The sequence below is a fragment of the Onthophagus taurus genome, chromosome 2, assembly GCF_036711975.1.
Source record: "Onthophagus taurus isolate NC chromosome 2, IU_Otau_3.0, whole genome shotgun sequence".
Classification (NCBI taxonomy): domain Eukaryota; kingdom Metazoa; phylum Arthropoda; class Insecta; order Coleoptera; family Scarabaeidae; genus Onthophagus; species Onthophagus taurus.
The window spans coordinates 26165635-26191631 of NC_091967.1; the positions used below are offsets into that span (position 1 = coordinate 26165635).

General features: G+C 34.1%; 1 protein-coding gene and 1 long non-coding RNA gene across 4 annotated transcripts in view; both read right to left on the reverse strand.

Moving 5' to 3' along the window:
• LOC111419964 (Eag-like K[+] channel) overlaps positions 1-25997 on the reverse strand; it is a 219965-nt gene that overhangs the window by 54726 nt on the left and 139242 nt on the right. For 2 of the 3 annotated variants that reach the window (XM_071194569.1, XM_071194570.1), the window contains exons 4-5: positions 16693-16830; positions 10403-10584 (exon numbers count right to left, since the gene is read on the reverse strand). In XM_071194569.1, the coding sequence (XP_071050670.1) occupies positions 10403-10584; positions 16693-16830 (320 nt within the window). The remainder of the gene's footprint in view (positions 1-10402; positions 10585-16692; positions 16831-25997) is intronic. The other variant, XM_071194571.1, reaches the window with a different exon arrangement.
• LOC111414375 (uncharacterized) lies at positions 23151-25238 on the reverse strand. Its single transcript, XR_002706269.2, has 2 exons — positions 23894-25238; positions 23151-23291 (listed from the first exon to the last, which is right to left on the reverse strand). It is a non-coding gene; the product is annotated as an uncharacterized lncRNA (long non-coding RNA).

The window sequence follows — 25997 nt, forward strand, 5'->3', positions numbered from 1 at the left end:
GCGTTATCTGACCGATAAGTTAGTTTCTACTGTATTACAATGTACGGATATTTTTGTCTGTGAGATTATCGACAGGATAACTTATCTGGTACTCAGCGGTGCCGATAAGACAGTTATCCACCAGATATACCTGTACCTTAGAGATGAAGGATCGTATCTCCATTATTTTAGGTTTTTTAGAAAACAATGTTTAAAGCTTTATAATACTATTACAATAAGTTTTATAATAATTAACTCGATATTGACAAAAACTGGAGTTACGATCCTTTACCCCTAAGGTACAGACAAATACATATATGGTTGCCAAGGATTTTATATAAAAAATTATTATCATGTCACTTGATAATTAGTATATTTTGATTTTATGCTCAAATTAGTTTGTTTGGATACTTTGGAAGTAGCCCGATTAAGGGCCGGTTGTACAATATACCGATAAACTTCCCGACAGCATTATCTGGCCGATAAGTTAGTTTCTACTGTATTACAATGTACGGATATTTTTGTCGGTGAGATTATCGGTAGGATAACTTATCGGGTACTCAGCGGTGCCGATAAGACAATTATCCACCAGATATACCTGTACCTTAGAGGTGAAGGATTGTATCTCCATTATTTTAGATTTTTTAGAAAACAATGTTTAAAGCTTTATAATACTATTACAATAAGTTTTATAATAATTAACTCGATATTGACAAAAACTGAAGTTATGATCCTTTATCCCTAAGGTACAGACAGATATATAGTTACCAAGGATTTTATATCAAAAATTATTATCAAGTCACTTGATAATTAGTATATTTTGATTTTATCCTTAAATTAGTTTGTTTGGATACTTTGGAAGTAGCCCGATTAAGGGCCGGTTATATAATATACCGATAAACTTCGTGACAGCGTTATCTGACCGATAAGTTAGTTTCAACTGTATTACAATGTACGGATATTTTTGTCGTTGAAATTATCGGCAGGATAACTTATCGGGTACTCAGCGGTGCCGATAAGACAGTTATCCACCAGATATATCTGTACCTTAGAGGTAAAGGATTGTATCTTCATTATTTTAGGTTTTTTAGAAAACAATGTTTAAAGCTTTATAATACTATTATAATAAGTTGTATAGTAACACTAGTTTACAAGAAAAATCTCGAAGACTGTGATAAGCTTTTTATAACGCAGAATATTGTGCTGATTCTGAAACTGTCTTCAGTATTTCTCCATCACGTCCAGTTTTTAGATATACCCAAAAATGTGGAAAATCGTAAATTAAAAAACATAGTAACGGTTCATGTTCAGTATATTTTTTATTTTGCATAGTGTGCTTCTGTAGCTACATGGACATAAAAGTAGAGATCCAGACGAACATTTTGAGGTATTGATGGCATAAATCGGACTCTCCGTTATTTTGCTACAGCCTAAAACAACTTAACAAAAACAAATTTTTTGACATTTTTCCCATTTTTTTATCAATTAATCGCACCGTAACGAAAAAGAATTATATGTGAACAAAAAAGTTTGCTATTCTATCCTGTAGAATATTTAATTCTCTAAATTTCGAAGCATTGGACACCATGGTCGAACGTATTTTACGGGAGATATCGTTAATTTACGACAATCGTGTAAAATTTCATTTTTTGCCATTTTCACTGTATTGTTAAAACATTATTACGAACAATTTTTTTAATAACGAGGTATTTTAACTGTTCCAGGCACTAAGTATAAACATTAAATTCACTGAAATCATTATTATTTTCCTATTCTAAATGTTGAACATTAAGCATATCAAATAATTAAAATTTATTGGTTGTCGTTGCTAGATGACATTTCTCCACTGTCACTTTTACTCATAACTTTTTTCACTCTTTTACTGGATTATATTAATTGGTCAGGAGGATTTGGTTTTGGCAGAGTGTCACTATGCGCACTCGGGTTTTTGCCTGATCTTACAAACGATACCAAACTTTTCTTTGTCTTTTTATTTATATTACAAATTATATTACAGAACTTTTATGGAATTAAATTTTATGTTTAATACACACTACTTTACTTATTGTTAGTATAGTGCGGGATATGATTACTTTTCGACAATTTTTTGTATGTCTTTGGGTCGATTTCTCTGATAACACTCCAGAGGCAATCTCCTATCATCCCTGCGTCCCAGTAACCTTGATAACATCTTTCCAATGTCATTAAGTCTTTATGGAACCGCTCGCCTTGTTCGTCACTTTCCGCTCCAAGATTGCTTGGAAAAAAATCTAAGTGCGAATGGAGAAAATGGATTTTGAGCGACATATTTGCATTTATGGCTTCGTAATTGTGCAATAAGTTGGAAATTATTTCGCGATAATTCTCATCCTTATGGTTTCCTAAAAATCCATGGACGATTTGTTTGAAGCTAATCCACGTCGTTGCTTTTTTTGTTGTTAATATTGACATGAATCGTTGTTATTTATTAATTTTCTTATTTGAGGGCCAACAAATATGCCTTCTTTTAATTTAGCATACGATAGTTGTGGAAAGAGCTGGGCGAGATATTTAAATGCTGGGCCTTCTGGATGGGCAGTTTGATGTGTAGTGGAGGCAATATTACAGATGCTGGTCTCACCAGAGGCTTATTTAAGACATTGAAAGCACCAGTATCGTAATGTTCTCTAGAAGGCCAGCAAAGACTCTCTCTTTTACTCTGATCACTTTCATTGGATTGCATTAATCGGTAAGGAGAATTTGGTCTTGGTACAGTTTCACTGTGCGGAATCGGCTTTTTGGCTGATCTTACATTAGGATAAACCAAACTTTTCTTTGTTTTTTTGTTTATGCCGTCCAGGTTTATGTTACAAAAATAGCAACTGGAATGATCTGATATCTGTGACCATAACATTGGAATATCGGACATACGAAGCTGGGTGTCCAGGGCTTGTCTAAATTCGTCAAAGCAAACCCAAAATAATGAGAATACGCTTTTTTAATAACAGTTGTAATTGGTCGTCCCGTTATCCCAATAATGTATTGTCCGCAAATAAAACAGAACAAATCAGGATTGTTCTTGCATTCAAAACTTCTGCTGCTGCTAGCCATTATCAACAAAACTTTTACAACACTTTGCTATTTTCTTAAATGAAAGAACACTCAAGAAGAACTAAATATTATGACAATATATTCTCCTTTTATACCAAAAAATATTTCAAAAAAAGACTGTTTAGCAGAACAAGGTTCTAATATATAAAGAAGTGAAGTTACTAAAAACATTTTTTCACAGAATGTGATTGTTTTCTAACAATGAGAATTTCTTTTGCCAAAAAATGAAATTTTACAGGATTGTCGTAAATTAACGATATCTCCGGTAAAATACGTTCGACCATGGTGTGCAATGCTTCGAAATTTAGAGAATTAACTGTTCTACAAGATAGAATAGCTAACTTTTTTATTCATATATAATTCTTTTTCGTTACGGTGCGATTAATTGATAAAAAAATGGGAAAAATGCCAAAAAATTTGTTTTTGTTGAGTTGTTTTAGGCTGTAGCAAAATAACGCAGAGTCCGATTTATGCCATCTATACCTCAAAATGTTCGTCTGGATCTCTACTATCATGTCCATATAGCTACAGAAGCACACTATGCAAAATAAAAAATATACTGAACATGAACCGTTACTATGTTTTTTAATTTACGATTTTCCACACTTTTGGGTATATCTCGAAAACTGGACGTAATGAAGAAAAACTGAAGACAGTTTCAGAACCAGCACAACATTCTACATTATAAAAAAAATATCGCAGTTTTCGAGGAAAAAAATTGATTAAAATTTGTAAACTAGTGTAATTAACTGGATATTGACAAAAACTGGAGTTACGATCCTTTACCCCTAAGGTACAGTTATATGGTTAATAAGGATTTTATATAAAAACTTTGTATGATTACTGCATAGGAACCAACCGACTGCCTATTGGTGTTGGATCTATGTTTCGATGAACAATGTTCAATTTTCTCGTTAAAACATTCGTTACGTAATTAATATAATAAGAGGGCGAGCTTCGATTAATTCATCTCAATTTTTTATGTACACAACAGCAGTGGATAAAATGATATAAGCTTTCTTTTAAGAGAGTGAGTTGAAAGAGCTGTCGGTGGAGCTTTATCATTTTCTTTCTCTACGTGGAGTAAATGAAAGTATGATGTCGTTTGCTACATTTAAAACAATTTCGTTTATATTTCCATTCTTGAACTTTGCTAATCGTATCCTATCAACAATATTTTTTTTAAGAAATTCTTCACATTGATAAACGTCATGAGAACTGTTGCATAATTTGGTACCTGTTTTTGATAAATTGCAAAAATTCATCTAAGTGCGGAATATCATTTGTCGTAGATTGATCCCATAAACGACGGGCGTTGGGGCTATCATAGGAACATCCCAATGTTTCACCGGTAATTTGAAGGTATTTAGCACACGAAAATGTTTCAAAAAATTGTCTTAATAACGTTGATGAATCTTTTGTAACATTTTCCAATTTGCAAATTCCGGCTATTCATAATGATCTTTGAATAATGTTTTCAAATCGCTCATTTAACAATTCTATGGCAACTGTATAATTTTCGCTTCAAACTTCTAAAGATTGGATACCTTCGACTGCGGTATCTTTTAAAGATGATGTTAAATATATGATTTTTTGTACGTTTCATAACATATTCTCGTGAACTAACGCGTTGAACGAATGTTTGAATTTGTACCAGTTTTCGTAAGTACTTTCAAAATTGTTTGAAATGCTTTTCTCAAATGCTGGTGTGCTTGCATTGCCTGTTGAATATGCCGTTTTTCCCAATATTTTCTTTGCTTTGCTAATTTTTTTGTAATATGTTTGTTCAAACTCATCACATTCTTGCTCACCATTCGATTCATCTAGTCGTAATTTCGCCATTCGATCTTGAATTGCTTCAAATTGAGGAAGTGATTTGAAATGATTGTCCATACGTAGTTCTAACTCGGTTATTCGTGATTCGTTCACACTAGTAATGAAATTAGCAAATCGCGTTAAAGATCCTTTCAACACTGCACGCCTTCGTATGAGTTGATCCATCATAATAATAATCGATATTTAAGTTAATATACAAATCTTCGAATTATATTATTTTATTATTATTATACCAATTGCAGGACAATACTATACTAAATAGAAATACAAATTTACATTAACATAAGAATCAATTAACCACTAAGCGAAAACATTGTAATCATCTCTCAGGTTCACAAACCTGTACATTCTCTGTAGCGGAGCGCTATCCGGCACGTTGGTTCTAATATTCTTCAAATAGAAGACACAGTTGTATTGGGTAGCGTGGCTGGGTACACTGAAGTTGATGCAAGAGAGTAACCAGTTACAATCCGTCTCAACACTTATCACCTTTATACTAAATTTAACATCGAGATCATCCCTTGAGTGTCAAGCGAAAAAAAGTCTGTACCACGAACAGGATAAGCTCCGTCCACGCGAAAGGTACTTTTTTGAATTCTCTTCAATAGAAGACGATGCGAAATATAATGCGTTGATCAATATACTGCAGAATCCGTGAATAAACGTGAAGTACGGAACACAAAGCCAAGTATCCTAGCAGCACAGGAAGCGACATCCTCTATGTGCGGTATAAACGATAGTCTCCTATCAAAAGTTACTCCAAGATCTGTGATAGAAGTCAACTTAAGCAGGGAGATCCCACCTATACAGTAGGATGAAGGGATAGGAGTAGTTCTACGTGTAAAAGTGATAGCATTACACTTCTCCACATTAATCCTGAGGTGATTACGATCGCACTATTCCACCAAGATATCAAGATCCGACTGCATCGAAGCCACTTCATCATCCGCGGTCATAGGGCGAAATATCTTAAGATCATAAGCATAAGCCGTTACATCAGACTTAAATCTGTTTAATAAGTCGTTAATAACTAATACGAACTGTAGTGGACCCAAGTTCACTACAGTTCGTCCTCTGGGACATCAGATCGTGTAATAAACATAATTGCTCCGTTTTGATAAATACGATGAAACAAGACTCATAAGCCCTGGGAAGAGGCAAACATACTGAGCTTCTGGGGGAGAAGATCGTGATGAATCGCGTCAAACGCCTTAGAAAAGTACACTACATCCACTTGACCACCCCTATCCAGGAATTCACATATTACTTCTGTAATCACCGCAAGATTAGTAACCGCTGAACGGCGCTTAATAAACCCATGCTGACGCGGCGATACAAACGATTGAACTTGCGGGTAAATAGCTAGATTATTTGCTCAAATACTTTAGCGAAGTTAGATATTATGGTAATGGCAGGATAATCAGCAATGTTGTTACGATCACCACGCTTGAAAATGGGAATTATTCGTGATCGCTTCCAGATCTTAGGAAACTGACCTGTCTTTAGACACAAGTTCATGATCACGCAAAGTGGGGCAGCAAAAATTGTGCTACAGTCACGAATAAAAACGCTGGAAGGTTATCATGACCAGCCGTAAATTTGTTCGGAAACTTCTTAAGAAAATCAAGAACCTGATCCACAGTGATAATCTTTAAAATGATAGATGGATACATAGAGTGCGAATCAACCAACTCGTAGGTAGAGTCACCACCAAAAACTCCCGAAAAGTAATCGGCAAAAGCATTTACTATATTATAGGGACTATCGTAGATGCACTCGTCCAAAGTCATTTCACCAGAGAGTCGTGTAGTCATAGTTTTATGCCTTATATAATCCTAGAAACTATGAGTATCAGAGCGCAGTGACTGCTCAGCATTACTTGTAAAGGCTATGTACGAATCAAAGATCTTTTGCTTAGTCAACTATCTCAATCTTCCAAACTCCTTGTGATAAAAATCACATTTACTTCTCTTCCACTTTTTTCTATAGAAGTCTTTTAACTTTAAAAGATTTTTAATTTCAGGATTGTACCAAATAGGGTATTTAGAAGTATGATACGCTCTTTTTGGAACAGACTGATCCAATAGTTCATGGATCTTCATGTAAAACATCCGCACAGCATCATAAACATCTACGCACTGATGAAGAAAAGACCAATTTGTTTCGAGGAAATCACCATATAAGCCATGAAAGTTGGCTCAACTACTGCCATAAGCTGAAAAAATTGATTGTTTGTTACTTGGTGCGAGTAAGTTTATGGTAATATTTAAGGCGGGATGATACAAATCTTCAGATACAAGAGGCAGGTCATCACGAACGAGCTCGAATTGATGGTCAGTATTAGTTAAAACTAAATCCAACAATATCCCGTCGCAGTTCAGCACATAATTCAGTTGACACAGGTTTAGAAAATCACAGACACTTCGAAACGCTTGTGTTTTTCCATCATCGACAATAGCACCAGGACTGTTAACATAATCAGGTAAATTCAATAGTCTTTGTTCTAAAGCATCCAAGAAAGAAATCAAATCAGGTTTTGGGGTATCAGGAGGGATATACAAAGCTACGACGTAAATGGTGACCGAATAGAAAGTGGCCTAACAAATCAACATATCAACGAGTAGGACTAAGGACCGGATGCATAAAGCAATCAGAACACCTCCCTTCTATAGCGTTCAAAACCATCTAAAAACAATTCACTAGAGGCAACCGTAGAGTTTAAACCAGTTTCAGACAGTACAACCACATCATACTGATAATCAGAACAATTAACATAAAAGTTATACATACGAAGACCGTTAACATTGATACTATAGGACACTTTGTTGGGCAAGATTAGTTTTTCGAAGCAGTGGCAATCGAGGGAATACCACGGACGAATTTCAGCACCATCGAATTTCCCCTGCATCAGTTCTCGATTTCAGCTCCATTTGAACCTTCCTATAGAGACTCTGTTGAAAAGGCGTATGATCATTAAATATAGAGATGCTTCTGAATGTATCATGGGATTTCAAGTTACGCATATTACGAAACGCAATTTTAATGGAATCCCGATTTTACACGAATAGGCCGAACATGTGGGTTTTGTACTGGAATGCCCCGTTAAGTTTTATATGAAGCTGCTGAAGATGATCTTCTACATACGGCTTGAAGGACCAATGTTTTGGACATGTTTAGTCTAAGGACTGGTTTTTGATTCTATTTAAACACGTTTTTAATTACGATTTTTATGAATTGTTTATTATTTTAGACAGATGTCAGAACAAAATATGACAAATATAGAAACAATCAAGCCTGATCACTCAACAACAACTTGAGTTGTTAACCCAAGTTGTTTAACGACTTCCTACGCAATAAGGGTAATAAATAACCCTCTTTGGTTCAAGCTGTGTTCAACAAGCAACATTAAGATTGTTGCTATGGGTCGTTGTTTGAATTTAGCTGATACTCAACACGGATTTTAATCACTACTAATGTGGGTTAACGCCCATTTTCTCTTCTTCAAGCATTAATGCGCTGTATAAAAGATCTTGAGGTATCTTTTAATATGTGCCTCTTATTGTAGTGGCTATAATGTAGGACCTTCTCTTCCAATCCACCTGTTGTGATATTAAGTATCTAAATATCGTCCCACATTCCGTGCATAAATCAGCAGTTCATAGTTCAAATATTTTTCTACATGGTTAGTAAGAAAATTTAAGTATGTCTCTCCATTTACTGAATCTTCAAAAAAATAAGGTCCGAGTAAATGCTTATCACTATTCCTGCCCATACATTGATAGACAATCTGTGTTGGTGGTCTAGGCATCTAATAATACGAGGATTTTTCGTTGCATAATAATGGAAATTGTGATTGTTAACACAGCCATTTTTATGAAATGTTGCTTCATCCGTAAAAAGCACAAAATCGAAATAATTTGCATCTTGTTGAATTTATGCAAAGACCCTATTACAAAAACGTAATCTCGTCTGAAAATCATTTTTGCTTATTTCCTGAACAGGATGATATTTGTGTCTTTTTATTATTTTAGACACTGATGATTGGCTTAGTCGTAGATTATTTTTAGATTTTCTAGTAGTAGTGCACTCTATAATGCTTGCCAATACCAGAAATTCGTTTTCTTCATTGGTCGTCGTTTTAGTTCTAGTTTTGTACTGGTAAGTAATATTACCTGTTTCTTCAAATTGTAGTCGCATTTCTGTCGACTTCGTCATAGATGTAGATCATGTGAATTAATTCTTCTTTGCTATAATTATAACTCATCGTCAAGAACTAAATAAATATTGATACTAATTTTGCCAGCAATAATTTGTTGATGTTTTGGTAAATAGATAATCAAAACCTGAATATAAATGAGAATAATTTTACGTTATAAAAAGTGATGAGTCCAACAACTTTTGTATAAAAATTTTTTTCTATCTCAAATGATTTAATAACTATCGTCGCGTCGACCGGGATACTAATAACTCACCTTGTATATTATAAAATAATTTGGAATTGAGAAATTTTACAGTTTGGGGTAACAGAAAAAATGTTTGAGATTAGATTGTACCAAAATTTAAAGTTTCTTGGATGAAGAGTTTTTTCTATAAAATGTTCAGAAATCATTGATTTCAATTTGACGTTTTTTGAAAATAAGGTTAAAGAAAAATATTGGTTCTCCGAAATGCATTGAACTCGGAAAATAAAACCTCTTTGAAGTTACAAGAGATTGTTTGAGGTTTACTGCTTAAACGGTTTTTTACATCCATACATCTCAAAAAATCATAATAACATGAAAAACTCCTTTTTGAGATACATAGTACATAAAAGCACTGTAAGCTTTAATTATTCGTAATGCCTTCCCCGCGATAGCTGAGGCTCAAGTCCGGGTTTTCCGGAAAGGTTTTCTTACTCACTGAAAATCCATTATTAAGCATTTCATCCTGTACTGTATATTTTAATACTATGCAAAACCTACCGGTAATTCCGCAACGAAGGAACATTATTATTTCACGTTGATCTGGCATCTTTTTTATCATCAAGGTACACTATATATTTACGCTAAAGTATAGGTTTAATACCCCCTTAAAATTGCGCCAGAATCTGTAAACACGAGATTAATTTCTTCAACGGGTATTATAAAGACCCTAATTTTAGATTATATTGGTAGCGAATTTTCTACCCTGCTTACGTAGTAAATTCCACTGAATTATTTATAATTTACGAGGGTTCAAAATTAAGTTACAAGTCTCTAGGGATTGCTACAGTTTATAAATTTAGGGTATATTTATTTTAAGTAATTCTTACCTTCATTTAAAAATCGAAAAATACTCACTAAATAAACACAACCTATTAATACATTGGTATCTAAATATATACTGGTCCACAATTATTATATGAAACAATATGACTTGATTTATAAACAAGATTAGTTAAAATTAAATTATCTCATGAAATCAATTAAATCCATCTCATCTTCATAAATAAAACGATAACTTAAGTTGTTTTGCTTACGTTGTTGAGTTTAAGTTTCGTTTTGATTTTGTCCTGTTTGTAGTGTCCAGAAAGTTGATACAACACCGCTCTGGACCTCCTTCTGCCATAATTCGCTGGCGGTGCCTCTGGATCGAGATTTCCATTAGCGTCTGCAAGGAGGCAAGAGTCAGCACCACGGAACCTGGCACCAAGAACCGCCGCTGCACACAAACATTAACTTCACAAGAAACGTATAGAAGAGAAACGTTAATTTTATTCGATTAGAAAGCATGAAATTTTGAAAAATTAATTTTGTTAGTAAAAAAGCAAATTTAAACAATAACAAATATATGTATATATTGTTATTTTTTAAAAGTGTGTTGTATAAAATAAGTTTTAGAAAAAAAGTGGTGTTATAAAATGTTTCACCGGATAATTAACAGTTTCCAGAAAGCAATTTTGTTAAGTTTAGACGCAGCTCAACGATTTCATTAAAACTTTATCGTACCAGTAGTTAGTTAATTGCTGATCATGTTAATATTTGTGGCTATAAACTCGAGAAGTTTGAATAAACGCTTTACGGTGGTCAAAGGGAACGTAATTTATTGATTACCGTCTGGTGAAAATTAAAGTGTTAGTTTTATGTAAAGAGCTATAAGCAAAAGAAACCTTTTTTTAGGAGAAACTGTTGAATACCGCAACTAGTTTTCGACTTTGTTATTTATGATATGTTATATGAAAAATCTGTGCTTATCTCAATGAGATAACAGTGGGATATGACCTAGAACAATTTAAGGGTAAAATGTATTTAGTACGAGGCGTGTCCGGAAAATAAGCACCGTTTTGAAAAAAAAAACGCATAAAAACATTTTTTCAAACAAAATTTATTTGTACATGTAAGAGCACGTCTTAAACAATTTTTCTACTTAGTTGCCATTATTGTTCAGACATTTGTCGTAGCGGAAAACCAACGTTTCTATACCCTCTTCATGGAAAGATACCGCCAGTGACGACAAAGTTGTCTTAAATTTTTGTTTTTTCCACTCCATCGACTGTTGTTTTGATTCTGGAGTGACATAACAAACCCAAGATTCATCACCGATCACATATTTGCTTAAAAATTCATCTCCTTGATCATTGTATGGAGTAAGAAATGTCAAAGCACATAGAAAATGGCACTTTAAATTGAGATTTACTTCAATTACAAGGACACACAATATAATATAAAGATTTATAATGATGATAACCATTCAGACACAGAATTTCAATCGCAATACATATATTACAGAAGTAATATTGTAAAATTACATCCTAAGCTCTACTGACTGATATCTAAGATCTGAAAGCATTGCAACACATTAATAATGTAACTAACACAATAATATAATTAATAAAATAGAAAAGCTGTGTCCTAAGTTTCTGGAAGTCGGAGTTACTGGATCAATCTCAGTCTTTCGCCCATCTTACTCACGCTCAGCGACAGCATTATACAAATAGCATTAGCGTCTAGATTGGTAAATAAACTGACAGATTGGAGAAGCTACGAAATAAAACTTGCTGCTAAAAAATGCTGCTAAAACAGCCAGATTATGATGAGGAATGATTTCTTACAGCTATCCAAAAATCTGCACTGGCTAATACTCCAGACATTATTTCAAAAATTAAACGGAACAAGTACCCCAGAGAAATTAGAGCCTTTATTTCTGAAAGCAAAAACAAACTGAGAAGAAAATGGCATCAATCTAAATCACCACCCGATAAAACTATAATAAGAAGCAACTAAAGAAATTCAAAGAATTAAAGACGTCAGTCACTACCCGAGCAAATTGTCGTATGATTGTAAAACTGATCATTCACCCCGGAAAGCTACTAAGAGGCTAGCAAGATCAATGCAGGAAAATCTATTAATTAAAAACGCAGTAGTACGTGGACAAAAAGTAATAAAGCCCAACCCAACCTAACCCAACAGGTATGCCGAATATCTTAAAGGAACTGTCCAGACGAATGAGGGTGATATTCTGCACTGGGATAATCTTACTCAGGAGAAAGTAGAAATCAGACCCGTTGCTCTAAAAGAAATAGTAACAGAAATTAAAGAAAACATTAATCCGAAAGCCGTTTTTGGGTTAAACTTAATTACGGAAGAAATTTTACAAAGCAATTGTAAAACTCACGCATCTTATAGATTGAATTATATGCCTAATGTATGAAAACAGCAGAAATGCTATTGATTCTTAAACTCGTAAAACCACCTAAACTGTAATTTCGAACCTGTTCGAGAAAACGAAATCCCGGATCATCGGATTGACTTCATAGAGAGTCATTTAACTATTTCACAGATGTACAGGATCACAGATATAATTGAAAAGCCGCTGGAAGAAAGAAAAATTTGCTCCACTGTGTTCCTAGATGTAGCTTTTGATAGAGTGTGACATGAGGGATTTCACTACAAATTAAGCAAGCTCTTACCTATCCGGTTTTCACAATTGCTGAAATCTCTGAACTTCTATCTATTACATATCAGTAATATTCCTGAATTAGAGCATGATTGCCATTTTTGTCAATGATACCCCTATAATGTTTGTGGACAAAGATCACGAAGAAGCAGCAAATAACAGTTCTAATAAAGCAAATAAATCTACAAATAACAGTTTCCAAAATGCACCAAGCAATGGAGAATCAAGTTAAATGCGGCTAAATCTGCCTATATTAATTTAAAAAAAGAGTTCAACATATCCTTGTCAGCATAAAGAATATCCAAAAACCATATTTATTAGATGCCAGACGTTAAACTGTGCTTTCCAGCATAAAGAAAAAAGGACAACTAGATATTTAATTTAAAAAAAATGTATTGGCAGCTTGAACGCAACCCCACGTTGTAAATATATAACAAAGTTTTTTTATACAAACAAATTCTCAAGCCTGTATGCATAAATGGCATCTCTTGGTATTGCAGAAATTGTGACCTGAAAAATTGAAAATTAAAATGACTAGGAAACGAAAAGCTGTAGGTATCAACAATTCTTATTAAAGACAACCTATTCTTGTGTAAAGAATCTGAATATGTAATTATAGTGTTGTAACTAATTATGTTGTATCGCTACATACAGTGCTTCCCAAAAGTTAGGGATAAATTGGCTAAAACAATTAAAAACAGTTTATGGAAAAATCGCTGAGACGGGTCTAAAGATTTAATTTCTTTGCAATTTTTTGGTATAGATTTTAAATTTTTTCCGCCATTTTTAATCAAGTTCTAAACATCATTTTTATTACGGAATACGAAAGAGGATTTTTTTTTCAAAATTTGGTACAGTCAAAACTAATATTGCTAAACTAATAAGCTAAAAGCAATTTAAATGTGTCAAAGTGTACTCCATATTTAAAGGCGAAACCTGAAGAGCTTAGAAAATTAATAGATGGGCAAGACTTTCAATGTACTACAGGTGGTTCGAAACACTTAAAGCAAGACATAATATTCAAACGCCGATCCCAAGGCATACAGACCAATTAGCAATCAATACCTTAGGAATGGAGTGCTTGTCACTAATCCACTCCATCCGAGTCAACATGCTTATCAGAAAGCAAAATCAACAATTACTGCTCTCCATGGTTTAACTAGCACTTTACAGGAGACAATTGCAACCAAAGAGATAGCCCTATGTGCTTTCATAGACATAGAGGGTGCTTTTGATAATACCTCCTACGAATCCATAGAGAATGCTCTAAACGTAAAAGATATTCATCCGTCGATAATCAAAGGGTGTCTAGCCATGTTGAAAAGTCGGCAGATCACAGCCAGTCTAAGAGGCGAGTCGTTGACTATTAAGGCGCTAAGAGGATGTCCCCAAGGAGAGTGCTCGCACCTTTCCTATGGTGCGTGGTAGTCGACGACTTGATGAACACTAACAAAAATTGAATTCATGATTCAGATCAGATAATCACAATCCGAGGTGAATATGACACAACCATAACACAACTAATGCAGAAAGCCCTAGTACTCATCAGCACTTGGTGCGAAAGCAATGGGCTCAGCATCAATCCAAACAAAATCAAAATAGTCCCTTTCACTCGGAGAAGGAAGCTACAATTGAGAGCATCCTCCATTGAAAACAGAACTATTAACCTCAAAACAGAAGTTAAATGCCTAGGGGTGATACTAGATAGTAAATTAAACTGGAACTCCCACATAGACACGGTGAGGAAAAAGGCTAACCAGATCTGCCGCATATTTAGAACCAGGGATAATTGGACGAAGGGTGGGCCTCAACTAAAAAGAGGAGCCGTAGCCTGGTACACTGATGCTTCAAAGACAGTATGAGTGGACCAAATAGCCACATTAAATTGCCCGTCAGTTCGGACATAACCATTTTTCAAGCATCAGTTGTTTCTAAAAACTTCTGGACTGCTTTGAACGTACAAAAGGGACAGAAAGGTGCATCCATAAACATTTTCACAGATAGGCGGGTCGCCCTAAAGGCAATTCAGGCCTACACGTGTGACTTCGCACTGATCAGAGAGTGTACCAACAACCTGAGAGAACTCGCTAGGGGCAATGATATGTGGGTTTCTGGTCACAGAAACATTGAGGGCAATAAGAAGGCGGACAAGTTAGCCAGAGAGGCAGCGAAAACGCCCTTCATTGGACCTAACCCGGTTGTTGACTACAAAAAAGCCACCTAAAACAAAAAATAATCAACAGTTGGGAGGCCTCAAAGGTAGCCTTACGCTGGAAAGAACTTTTCAGGTCACCGACAAGCGAAGAGTATGATAAAACAGAACTAAAAAGGTTTTATGTCTCAGCAAAGAGGATTTAAGGACGCTCTTAGGTTACCTGATCGGCCATGCGCCTCTAGAATACCACCTCTTGCACATTGGACAAGCTGTAGATCAAACTTCTCGACTTTGCAACGTCAAATCAGAAACGGCTGAACATATACTGTGTCATTGCGTCGCCAGAGGCCGTCTAAGACACAAAATTTTCGGTAAAGCTCTTTTGACACCTACCGACATAAAGGAAGAAGACCTTGGAGCAATACTAAGGTTAATTGCGAATCTACATTTGCCCTAAACTTTTGGAGGGCTAAAGATACAATAGATCATATAGGTCGCTGTGACGAGAGGGGCCGCTCCCCTCAGCCCAGCAGCAATAAAAAAAAGACATAATATCGTTACCGGTAACATTTCTGGAGAAGCAGCTGAAGTTAATAAAGGTGTTATTTCGACTTGGTTAAAGCAGACAAGAGAAACTACAGCGATGATGATGTTAATAAAAACGAATCAAGACTTTTTTATAAAATTACTTCGGGTCGTACCTCAAAGGTTAAGGGTGGAAAGTGTGTAGGAGGCAATCAAACTTAAGCCTAACCATTTTGGTGTGTGCAAATTTAAGTGCAGCTAATCGGAGTTCATGGGTGACAGCAACTTTTTTGTAAAAGAACTTTTGTTGTGAGATGTGAGCTGAGACGAAAACATAGAAAAATCTTACTTTTAATGGACTATGCTGCTCACGAAAAGTTCTTACATTTGAAAAATATCAAACTTGATTTTTTTTCTTCCAAATTGTACCTCCATACCAACCTATGAATCAAAGTAATACTACAACGTATTTAATTCGATGTCTCAAAGCACATTTCCGTAAAGATATCTTAATGACGTCGATGATGGGGAAAATTTGTATTTTCTTTGTTGGATTCCATTCGAATGGCGCATGCTTGGAATACTGTTAGAACACACAATTTTGGAAATAATTCCCATTTTAAAATGAATTTGGAATAATCTTCCTTAATATTTTTTCTTCGAATTTTCAATTTTGATTTCCCTTTGAACAGTATGCTTTTCTTGAACAATGTTAACGTAAAATATTATTTAAAATCTTATAAAATATTGTCACAATATACAACAGTTTCTCCTAATTTCCAAATTTGTATAAGGTATTAATAATATAAGGAGTCTTAAAAAATATATTTTTTTAATTGTTTTCATTTTAATTAAAGTTAATTAAATTAAAAAATGAAAAGTTAAACAAATCTGGAGTTGAACGGAAAATTTGCTTAGTCTACAGAAATTAGTATTCACAACTGTGGCGATGATGTTCGTAGATAGTACAGTAACACATAATTTCATAAACCAAACACAAACCGACCCCGTTTTAGTTTAGTTTAGAAGACGACGTGACATGTTACCGATAAAAGGGTATCTCGTGTTTTAGATACCGGATGATATCGATTAGAAAGCAGGGCGTTTGAACTTTGCTGAGGTTACAAATGGATTTTCCGGGGAAAATAAACTCCTCGTTTCGATTTCGGAAGGACTTGTTTTTCTATACTTACCGCTATCATACAATTCGCATTCAGACATTTCAGCCATCTTCGTATTTGTGATATCTTTATGGGAAGCGAGAAACAATACGACCTCTCGTTTTTCATTTTTAATGGGTACTATATCCAAAAGACACCAAAATGGGGTTCCTAAAACAAAAAGATATTAAATAAATTAAAGAGAAGTGAAGAAGAAGAATAAGTGTTTTATTGTTTATAATTTATAATATTTTACTATTACAATACATTACAATACCCAAACCCTCTATTTTCCTTTTTACTATATGTAAGGTTATCAACCTTGAAAGGCGATTTTCACACTTTCAGCATTTGCTTTTAGAGACTCTACTAGTCCAATATCGAGATATCGCCGGTTTATGTAAAGATTATTCCTCGACAAATTCCGTTTTATGAACGTATCATAAAAAAACGCAAAGACCATCGTTGGATTAGATCGGTTTATTACGAACGGGAAAGCAAATTTTCGGGCATCATCACAAATTTTATATATATTTATATTTGAGTCAACTTCTTTTCGATAACAAGAATTTTAGTCATTATTTTAAATAAAGCTTCATTATCCAAAGCTCACCTTATTGGACTCTAATGCGATTTTTTTCTGGAAAATCAGAGCACACACGAAAAATCCATTAGCATAAGTCATATTTTGACGTCGGGTTACATTATATGGAAAATTTATGAGATGTATTCGTAAAAAGTAATAAAAATATGTTTTTTTTAAATACAAAGAAAAAGAAATTAAATCTAACATTTTAAAATTAAATTAATGGTGGTTTAAATCAAACATCGCTCAAAGCAACTCCGATTTATTCTTAGTAATTTCTTTTCCGGCGAATGTAATAAATCGTGTTGAACGATCTAATATCTAACCTACAGGGCACAAACAACGAGAATGTAAGCACTTTCATATTCCCATATATTATTATAATATAAGATACAAGAGAACATAGCGAATTTTATTATTTCACCGAAGCTAAAATAAAACACGCAAAACTAGAGGAAAAAAGGCGATTTATGAAACATACCAGGTGTTTTAAACACATTTTTCTAGTAGTCGCATAAATTAGGATAAAAAGTCTATTTCTGAAACAAAATCGATTCGACGCACAATGTTTATGAATTATTTCTGTTACTGTTGGTTGTTTATTTAATCAAATCGATTTATTGCCCGATTCTTTTATTTACTGTGGCTTATTTTTGAGGAAGTAAATCAGGGGCGCATCCACCATTCTGTTTGAAAGAGAAAATTGAATTGTAGCTCTGCAAACTCTGTTGTATGCTTCATCGAAATCAATACTGTTTACGTTTGGATTGATTGCACAGGAATATATTCGGAATCTCTGATCTGGTTACTAGATACTAATTGAGTGTTTTGTGCAATAAGTTTCTTAGTCATTAAGTTTGGGGATATTATAATTATTAATATTAAAATTGTATGTATTATTTATTGTTATTAAAAAGCATTTTAACTCATAAAATAACTCATAAAAACGGTTTCTATCCTAATTCACATTTCCTAATTGATATGTTCGGATAAAAATTGTTTATTATTACTCAAAAAGTAAGTAAATTAGGAGATAATATTGCGATAAATTTATATTATATACAATCACATAGGGCAAAAAAATCCTATAGATACTACACGGTCTCGCAGTTTTATCCGAATCATATAAGAAAGTTATGACGTCGTAAATGTTTATATACGGCTATTACGTGGGGATTTCGCAGTTTTAGAGGAACAAGATGCTTGTGCAATCAAGTGGTCAATTAATATTATGTACCACCGCATAGAGCTGAATATTTCCTATCGATACATGGTGCCGGAGATTTTTCCGTATTAGGTAAGAAATGAAAAATTATTATCATATTAGAAAGTTATGACACCGACAATATTTAAATATGCCAAATATATGAGATTTTTGGTAGTTTTAAAAGAACTAGATGTTTGTACAATCAAGTGATCGATTAATATTCAAAAATTGCATTAAGATGCTCATGTAATCAAGTGCTCACAAGGGCCAACACAATACAACACAATGAAACTAAAATAAAAAAACACTAGAGGAAATTTTTAATCAGACTTGAGCTACTTGCAGTAAAAATATACTGCAAGTAAAGCTAAGTTTCCACATGCACGGATTACTGGCGCCAGTACAACGCCAGTTTAGTGGCGCCAATTAGCTGGCGCCAGAAGTTGTTTGGACATAAATGTTATAATTGTGTACTGGCACAGTAATAAAAATGGCGTCAAGTGATGTACTTCATCAATGTGGTAGTCCAAATATGCTCCTTGGAACTGCACACGTTATTACAAAAAAAAACGAAAACATAGTTACTGGGTTAGATCGTGGATTGCACGTAAAAATAACCTAGGTGCGTCTAGTACTTTAATTAGAGAATTATGCCATGAAGATCAAGAAGATCTTCATAATTTCAACTATCCTTCTGACAGCTTCATTTTGGCCTTAGCTTGCTAGTCGGTCCTTATATTGTGGAATTTCCTGATTCCACAAACAAGGATATTGTTCATACCTTTCTAGAAACAGTACTGTTTGTTCTGATGTCGATTTTTTGGACGGTTTATTAGCGGATTTGTTCATTATTGGCGCTATGATTACTGGCACCAGCACTTGAAGCTGCCTCCATTTGTATATAAATGGGCCGGTGTGAGACCGAGTAGGGCTTCCAAAGCTGCCGTCGAACAGGATCACATTGCACCTGTTATGTTAAGACATGCTAACCGCTGGATTTGTGCCAGCTGTTGTTGTGCTGAGTTGTTTTGTTTTTGGCCACCAAACCAGTGAGGTATAGGCGACCATGGGTGTAATTATTGCTCCGTAGGCCCAATGAGCCATTCGTGGTTTGAGACCCCAGTTACTTCCTAGGAGCCTGCGGCAGATCTGGTTTGCCATGATGGCCTTTTTCCTGACCTTATCTAAGTGTGAGTTCCAGTTTAGTTTACTGTCTGGTAGTACCCCTACGTATTTAACTTCTGTTTTGAGGTTAATAGTTCTGCTTTCAATGGAGGGTGTTTTTATTTGTAGCTTCCTTCTCCGAGTGAAAGGAACTATTTTGATTTTATTTGGATTGATGCTGAGCCCATTGCTTCGATACCAAGTACTGGTGAGTAGTAGTGCTTTCTGTATTAGTTGAATTATGATTGTATCATATTTACCTCGGATTATGATTACCAGGTCATCAGTATACCCCTGAATCTTGAATCTGTTTTTTGTTAGGGCGTTCATCAAGTCATCAACTACCAGGCACCATAATAAAGGCCTTTTCATACGCACTAGCAGTCTGTCAAAAGTGGTTTTTGTTGCAAGAACAAGTTTTCGTGTCATTTATTTTTCTTTCATGGCCGTCTCATTTGTTGAGGGTATAAAAATTGTGAATCGTAATTTCTAAGCAATTACATTTACAAACCTAGGTAATAAAAATATCTAGGTATAAAATTTAAAAATATAATAGTGTCTCATTTAAAAAATAGGTTTTCTAATTATATCTCAGAGCCCAATCTCTTCGGCAATGTTGCCAAATTTATGCAACATTTCCGAAGAGATTCGGAGACCATGTAGTATCAAGAGAAAATATTTTGCTCTATGCGGTGGTATATAATATTAATAGATCATGTGATTTCATAAGCATCTTCTAAACGCCTTTTTTGGACCGCTTCCGCTTAAAATGAGCCCTTCGCTTTTCTCTGATCACTCTGATAGTATCTCGCGAAAACCACATCGGAAAACCACTAGTGAATTTGCGCTTGATCGGAGTAAATTTTTGAATGGCAAAATTTAAATGGTAATAAAAGAACTCAATCAACAGCAGGGTCTATTTCATGAGTATTTAGCTCTGTATCCCAGTTAATAGTAGAGAGGTACGAATCAATGTCAGAGAAATTAGCACGTCTGAAGTTAAACACGTTAGAAGATTTAATAGGAAGATGGTGTGGCTTTTCAAACGAGCAGAATCCTTCTCGCCTAACGTGGTATGAGCACTGTCCTCATCGGGTTTGTAATAAAGTCTCCGCATTTACACAAAATAAAAGTGTAACTCTATCATTAGCTGATTTAAAACCAGAAGCTGTCGTTTCATTTTTTGAAATGTATGTTCGTGTTGCCATTTGTTTCCAATAATCCGGTTTCATCCGCATTAAATACTTGTTCAGGACAGTAACCTTTTTCTTCTATTAATTTTATTTAGCAAATTTTGCAGCTTGCTGATGATCAGCTGAAGCTGATTCTCCACACAACTTAATGTTATGGAGCACAATCCATATCACCCGAAGAATGTTGATAAAGTTCCTTGGCTTTATCCATTAATCTAGCCCTAGTTAATGGTATATTTCTGCGACCTTGGTCTTCAATCCAAAGATAAAGACGAACTTGTGATGTTACTTTTAATGATGAAGGTATGCTACATTTTACGCTATTTCTGATTACATCGTCTTGTTTCTTTATAGATCTTATCGTAAATTCATTGACACCAAAGACCCGACCTACTTCGGTAGCTCTTTTCCCTTCCCGGAGCATACCAAGAACTTGACTCTTTTTCTCTAGAGTTACATAACTGACTTTGCACGTTTGGCAATTAAATTTATTTCCGTCGCAGGTCTTTTTTTAGTCATTTTGAGTACTGTTATAAGATTAATTGTTTATAAAATTATGGTGTAAAAAGTAGGAGAAATACTAACCTGAATGAAATACAGAACACAAAAATAAGCACCTAACCTAACACAAACATTAAAATCGATCATATGAGGGATTCCCAGAGAAACGCACGTGTGAAGCTGGTTGCTTGTACAGTAAACCCTTCGTTTTAAATAAACAAAAAAAAAGGACGTACTTGCTATGTATGCGCGAATAATCGAGTCGTGGATATTGAAAAAGGTAACAAAATTTAAAACCCGAATATGCGAATCCGCGTAATTTGAAGCCGCGAATGTCGTGTCTCTACTGTATTACAACGGTTAGATTTATTACCACCTATTCTAATAGTCTAACTATTCAAGAAAATTTCAGAAAATTCGTTAGTTTTAAACGAACAAGATTATTCATCCTCTAAAATCAGGGCTGATGTAATAAATTTCGGCACTTTCTAATAAATCATGGTACTTCACCCACGTATGCCAAGCAAGAGATGTATTACAGCCCCCAATAAGGAGAATCCAAATAAACCACCCTGCTCACTCCATTTTAAAGAAATTGCTTCCACATAATTCCCATCAAACGTATTTTGCTGTTTAACATTTGAAATGTATTGATGAGACTTTTAAAATTAAACATCATAGACATTAGATATTACACGATATAAACTGAATATGAGCGAAGCATCACTAACGCAGATGAAAAGTTAATTGCATAAAATTAACCTTTATGTTAAATAAGTTTAAGGCCCACATTTACCACCTTTAATTTAGTTTATCCCATAGATAAATTCAGCTTTGTGGCCAATGAGAGCGCTTAAAACCGCTGTACTATGGTAATTATTCCCTAAATAGTTTATCAGGAGGATGGTAAATGTGGGCCTAACGGGTACAAATGTGTCAATACAGTTTAAATTTCATTTAATTTTAACCCACTAACAGAAACAATTTTGTTCGAATACGCATTCGCATATCGGTCGTCGTTTCAGCGATGACAGCGAACTTATCGCGGTATCTGGCTATCGGTCGAAACACGTTCTTTCTCTAACTTAAGAGGCTACTTTACCATACAGCTCGGCAAATTACAAAAAACATACATTATTTATGAAAATATTTGGATGAAATTTTGTACATAGCTTCTTCTAACAATTCTACATAGCGCATGGTGAAAATTTTTAAAGTTTTCCAAAAAAAGGGGTTTTTTTCCTCAATATTATAGAATTTGGTCGTTCTTTTTTAGCTTGCATGATAGTATACTTGAAAATAGTAACATTTTTCAAATAAATTTTTTCAAAATTTTTAGTTATAAAGGAATAGTTTGTAATTTGCTAAAATTGCAAAAAGGTAGCGTAAAAATGAATATTTTCCGTCAAGATTCCCACGAAGTATTACCACCGCGTTAGTCCCGCCTCCTGCCGACTGAGCGGCGCTGACATCGACTCTCTTCATCCAAGCTCCTTGTTTTATCTATAACTTCTTAATGTGGTAGAGAAAATAATCATTTCCAAAAGTACGTTTTGAACTTTATTTTCCGTGATTTTCTACTGATGATTGTGTAATTTAACAAAATTTTTGAATTTATAGTCAATAGTTGTTATTTTATTGTGTACTATAGTGTTAGTTTAATTTAGTTTGTGTAAAGTTTTTATAAACAATGGGTAAGTATGTTCATCTAAAAAACTACCCCTTAGCATTTGAAGATGTTCTCGAAAAAGGAGTAATAGACGATAATAATTTACGATATAAATTTTTATAAAATCTAAAATTTCATATTTTATAGTCCAAGATTCAATTGAAAAATGTATTCATTCCGAAAGGTAAGTTAAATTTTATTAATTTTATTGTATAAACTGTAGCACACATAAAAAGGACTTATTTAAAAAGAATAAACAAATAAACAAATGATGCAGAACCAAATACTGATGGTGGAGAATAATCCATTCAACTGCAACAAAACTCACATTAAATTTATTAATGAGTCAAAAGAAGGGCTTAGCAACTCATTTCTTTTATGTTTTATGTGCGGGATAAAAAGGAAGCTTTACACTGAAGAAAGCAAAGAGTCTATTGAGATAAACTCTGCTGTTGTTTCTGTTATCTGTCGGTACCGGATGTACACAGGCTGAAGAATTATTGTTATGTGTGGATATACCATTTATGTTAACAAAACCATTCCAAAAATATCGAGAAACCGTAAGTGACATGGCATAGCAGTCTATGAAGAACGCAGGTAAAGAAGAATTAATTTAGTTACAGCTTCAGAAGAAGTAAATAAAGACTGAATAAAGACTGTAAACGCTAAACGCTCGAACGTCAATTACAATGCATCATCCGGAGTGGTACTGCTATAAAATAATTGTATACATAAAAAAAAATACTCGTGTATACAGGGTAATTCAGGTAGGTAGCGAAAGCCGATCAGGGTAATGATAGCAATTCGGTTATAATTTATGAGTGACATTTCACACGAAGAATATAAAAGAAAGAAGAATTTATTGGAAACTTGCAAGATGGATGCATTAACAGAAATAAAATACAAATTCTTACCAGAAGCTAAAGTACCAATCAGATATGGATCCAAGAAAGGTATCTGTGCCTAACTGCATCGAGATTTGGTGATGTATCTAGGATGAGAAATGACACGTCTTGCTTAAATAAAGTTAAATCAATCTTGTACTCGAAATTTGCTAGAAATAATAACACTAAACATGGCCAAGACTATGAATGGCCTGCATTAAAAAAATTTGAAAGTAAATATAACTTGCCAGCAAACTTTTGAGCTCTATTCATCCGTAGGATGTATGGATTCTTAGTTGCAAGTCCAAATGAAACAATAAAAAACGAAAATGCCATCGTCGAGGTGAAGTGTCCAGCGAATTTCAAGAGCTTACATCTATTCAACGATGGCAAATTAAAATTTCCTAAAGATTTTTCTAGTCAGGGCTGTTTTATTTATTACACTATTAGCCATATTTTGTATACTTGAATCATTATTTAATATTATTATTAATTAGGTATTACATATTATTTCATTTACTTATACAAGGTGATGCAGACCATGCAGTCCATTTTTTTAAACAGAAATATTAAAAAAGTTCGAATGAAAAGTAATAATATTCATACAGGAACCACATTTATTCAGCTATTTTTTCTTTAATTTTTGTAACTACCTGTGTTTTCAAATAAAATTACTTACACGGTTACTCTGAGACACCTGTATATCAAACGAACGCATAATAATACAACAAAGATATAATTTATAAATGTTGTACCGAACTTTTCACATTCCCTGTATTGCAAATATATCTATTTTAATATAAAATGAAGTTATAAATGTTATTTTCGTTTCAAAATGATATAAATGTTTTATGCCTCGCAAAATTATTTATTGCATTTGAAATTGATTTTTGCCTTACATTCAATTGAATTATAAACCCACAATCTTAGATGTTCTCAACTTCTTTCTCTAATTTCTCTATTAAAAAATTAATATTCTATTCATATCGAAAAAAAGCATTAAAAAACTGATATTTGCGTAATGTAAATTGTTGTGAACCAAAATACTTAAAAAAACAAACGTAGTAAAAAGGTGGGCTACGACTACGATTATTAATAAAAAATCAAAATAATAAATAAAATGGAAAGTCAATAAAAAGATTGATTGTAATTCGTAATTAAGAAAAATGGTTAATAAACAATAATATTTAGAAGAAGTCGTTTAATTTCTTCATTAACAACATCGACGAGAAAAAGAATCGTAATAAAATAAACACGATGTTTTTTTTTATCTATAAAGGGTCGGGCCTAGTAGAAAATAAACTCCGCCTCGTTGCTTCCGAACGTCCGTCGTCTGCGCCCCTCAGAAACTGACCGACCTGGTAAAGTGGGCTCTTAAGACAGTTGGTGACGAATCAATAATTAGTGTAGTTTTTAATAAATGGGATATCGGAGATTTAAAATTTTATCGTTTCGTTTTTATGTGTCACTGAGCTCCAATCCATCAGATCTCTTTACATCTTTGAAATTGCCCTTTTTTATTATAGTTATGGTGTGTCGGTGTTATTGATACAATACGTATATGAAATTTCTGATAACTGATCAAAGTCTAAATTCATCAATAAGAAAACCCAAATTGTCGAATTTACTCTTAAATTTGTTGAGTTCGTTGTTCCTCTGAAGATTTGGCTTTGAAATATCTCCTGCGAAGTTTACTGCTAGCTGTCTCGCCATCTCTTTGGTTGTCTGGTTCCGGGTAGATTATATGTGAACACAATTTTCTGTTGTCTTCCCCTTCTCACAATGTCCTAAACTTCGCACTGACGAAGAGTTCTTAATTCTGACTATTCTGGTCTTTCTTGTGTTGTCTTGTCCTCATGGTCTTCACTTCTCCTACTCTTAATATCTTCTTAATTTTGTTTATGTCTTTGCATTTTTCAACGCCTTAGGTCGTTATCGGGCGGATGCAGGTGAACTACGAATATATTCCTGAAGAAGGTTGCAACATGGCATCTGAAACGTTTTGTTTAAAAAAGGCACGGCTTAACCCGAAAGTTGCTGGTTCTAGTGATAGTGCTAGTTTCAGTTTAATCTTTGATAAGAAGGTGTTAGACCTAACATGAATACATATAAGGATGACCAGGGATATGTTCTT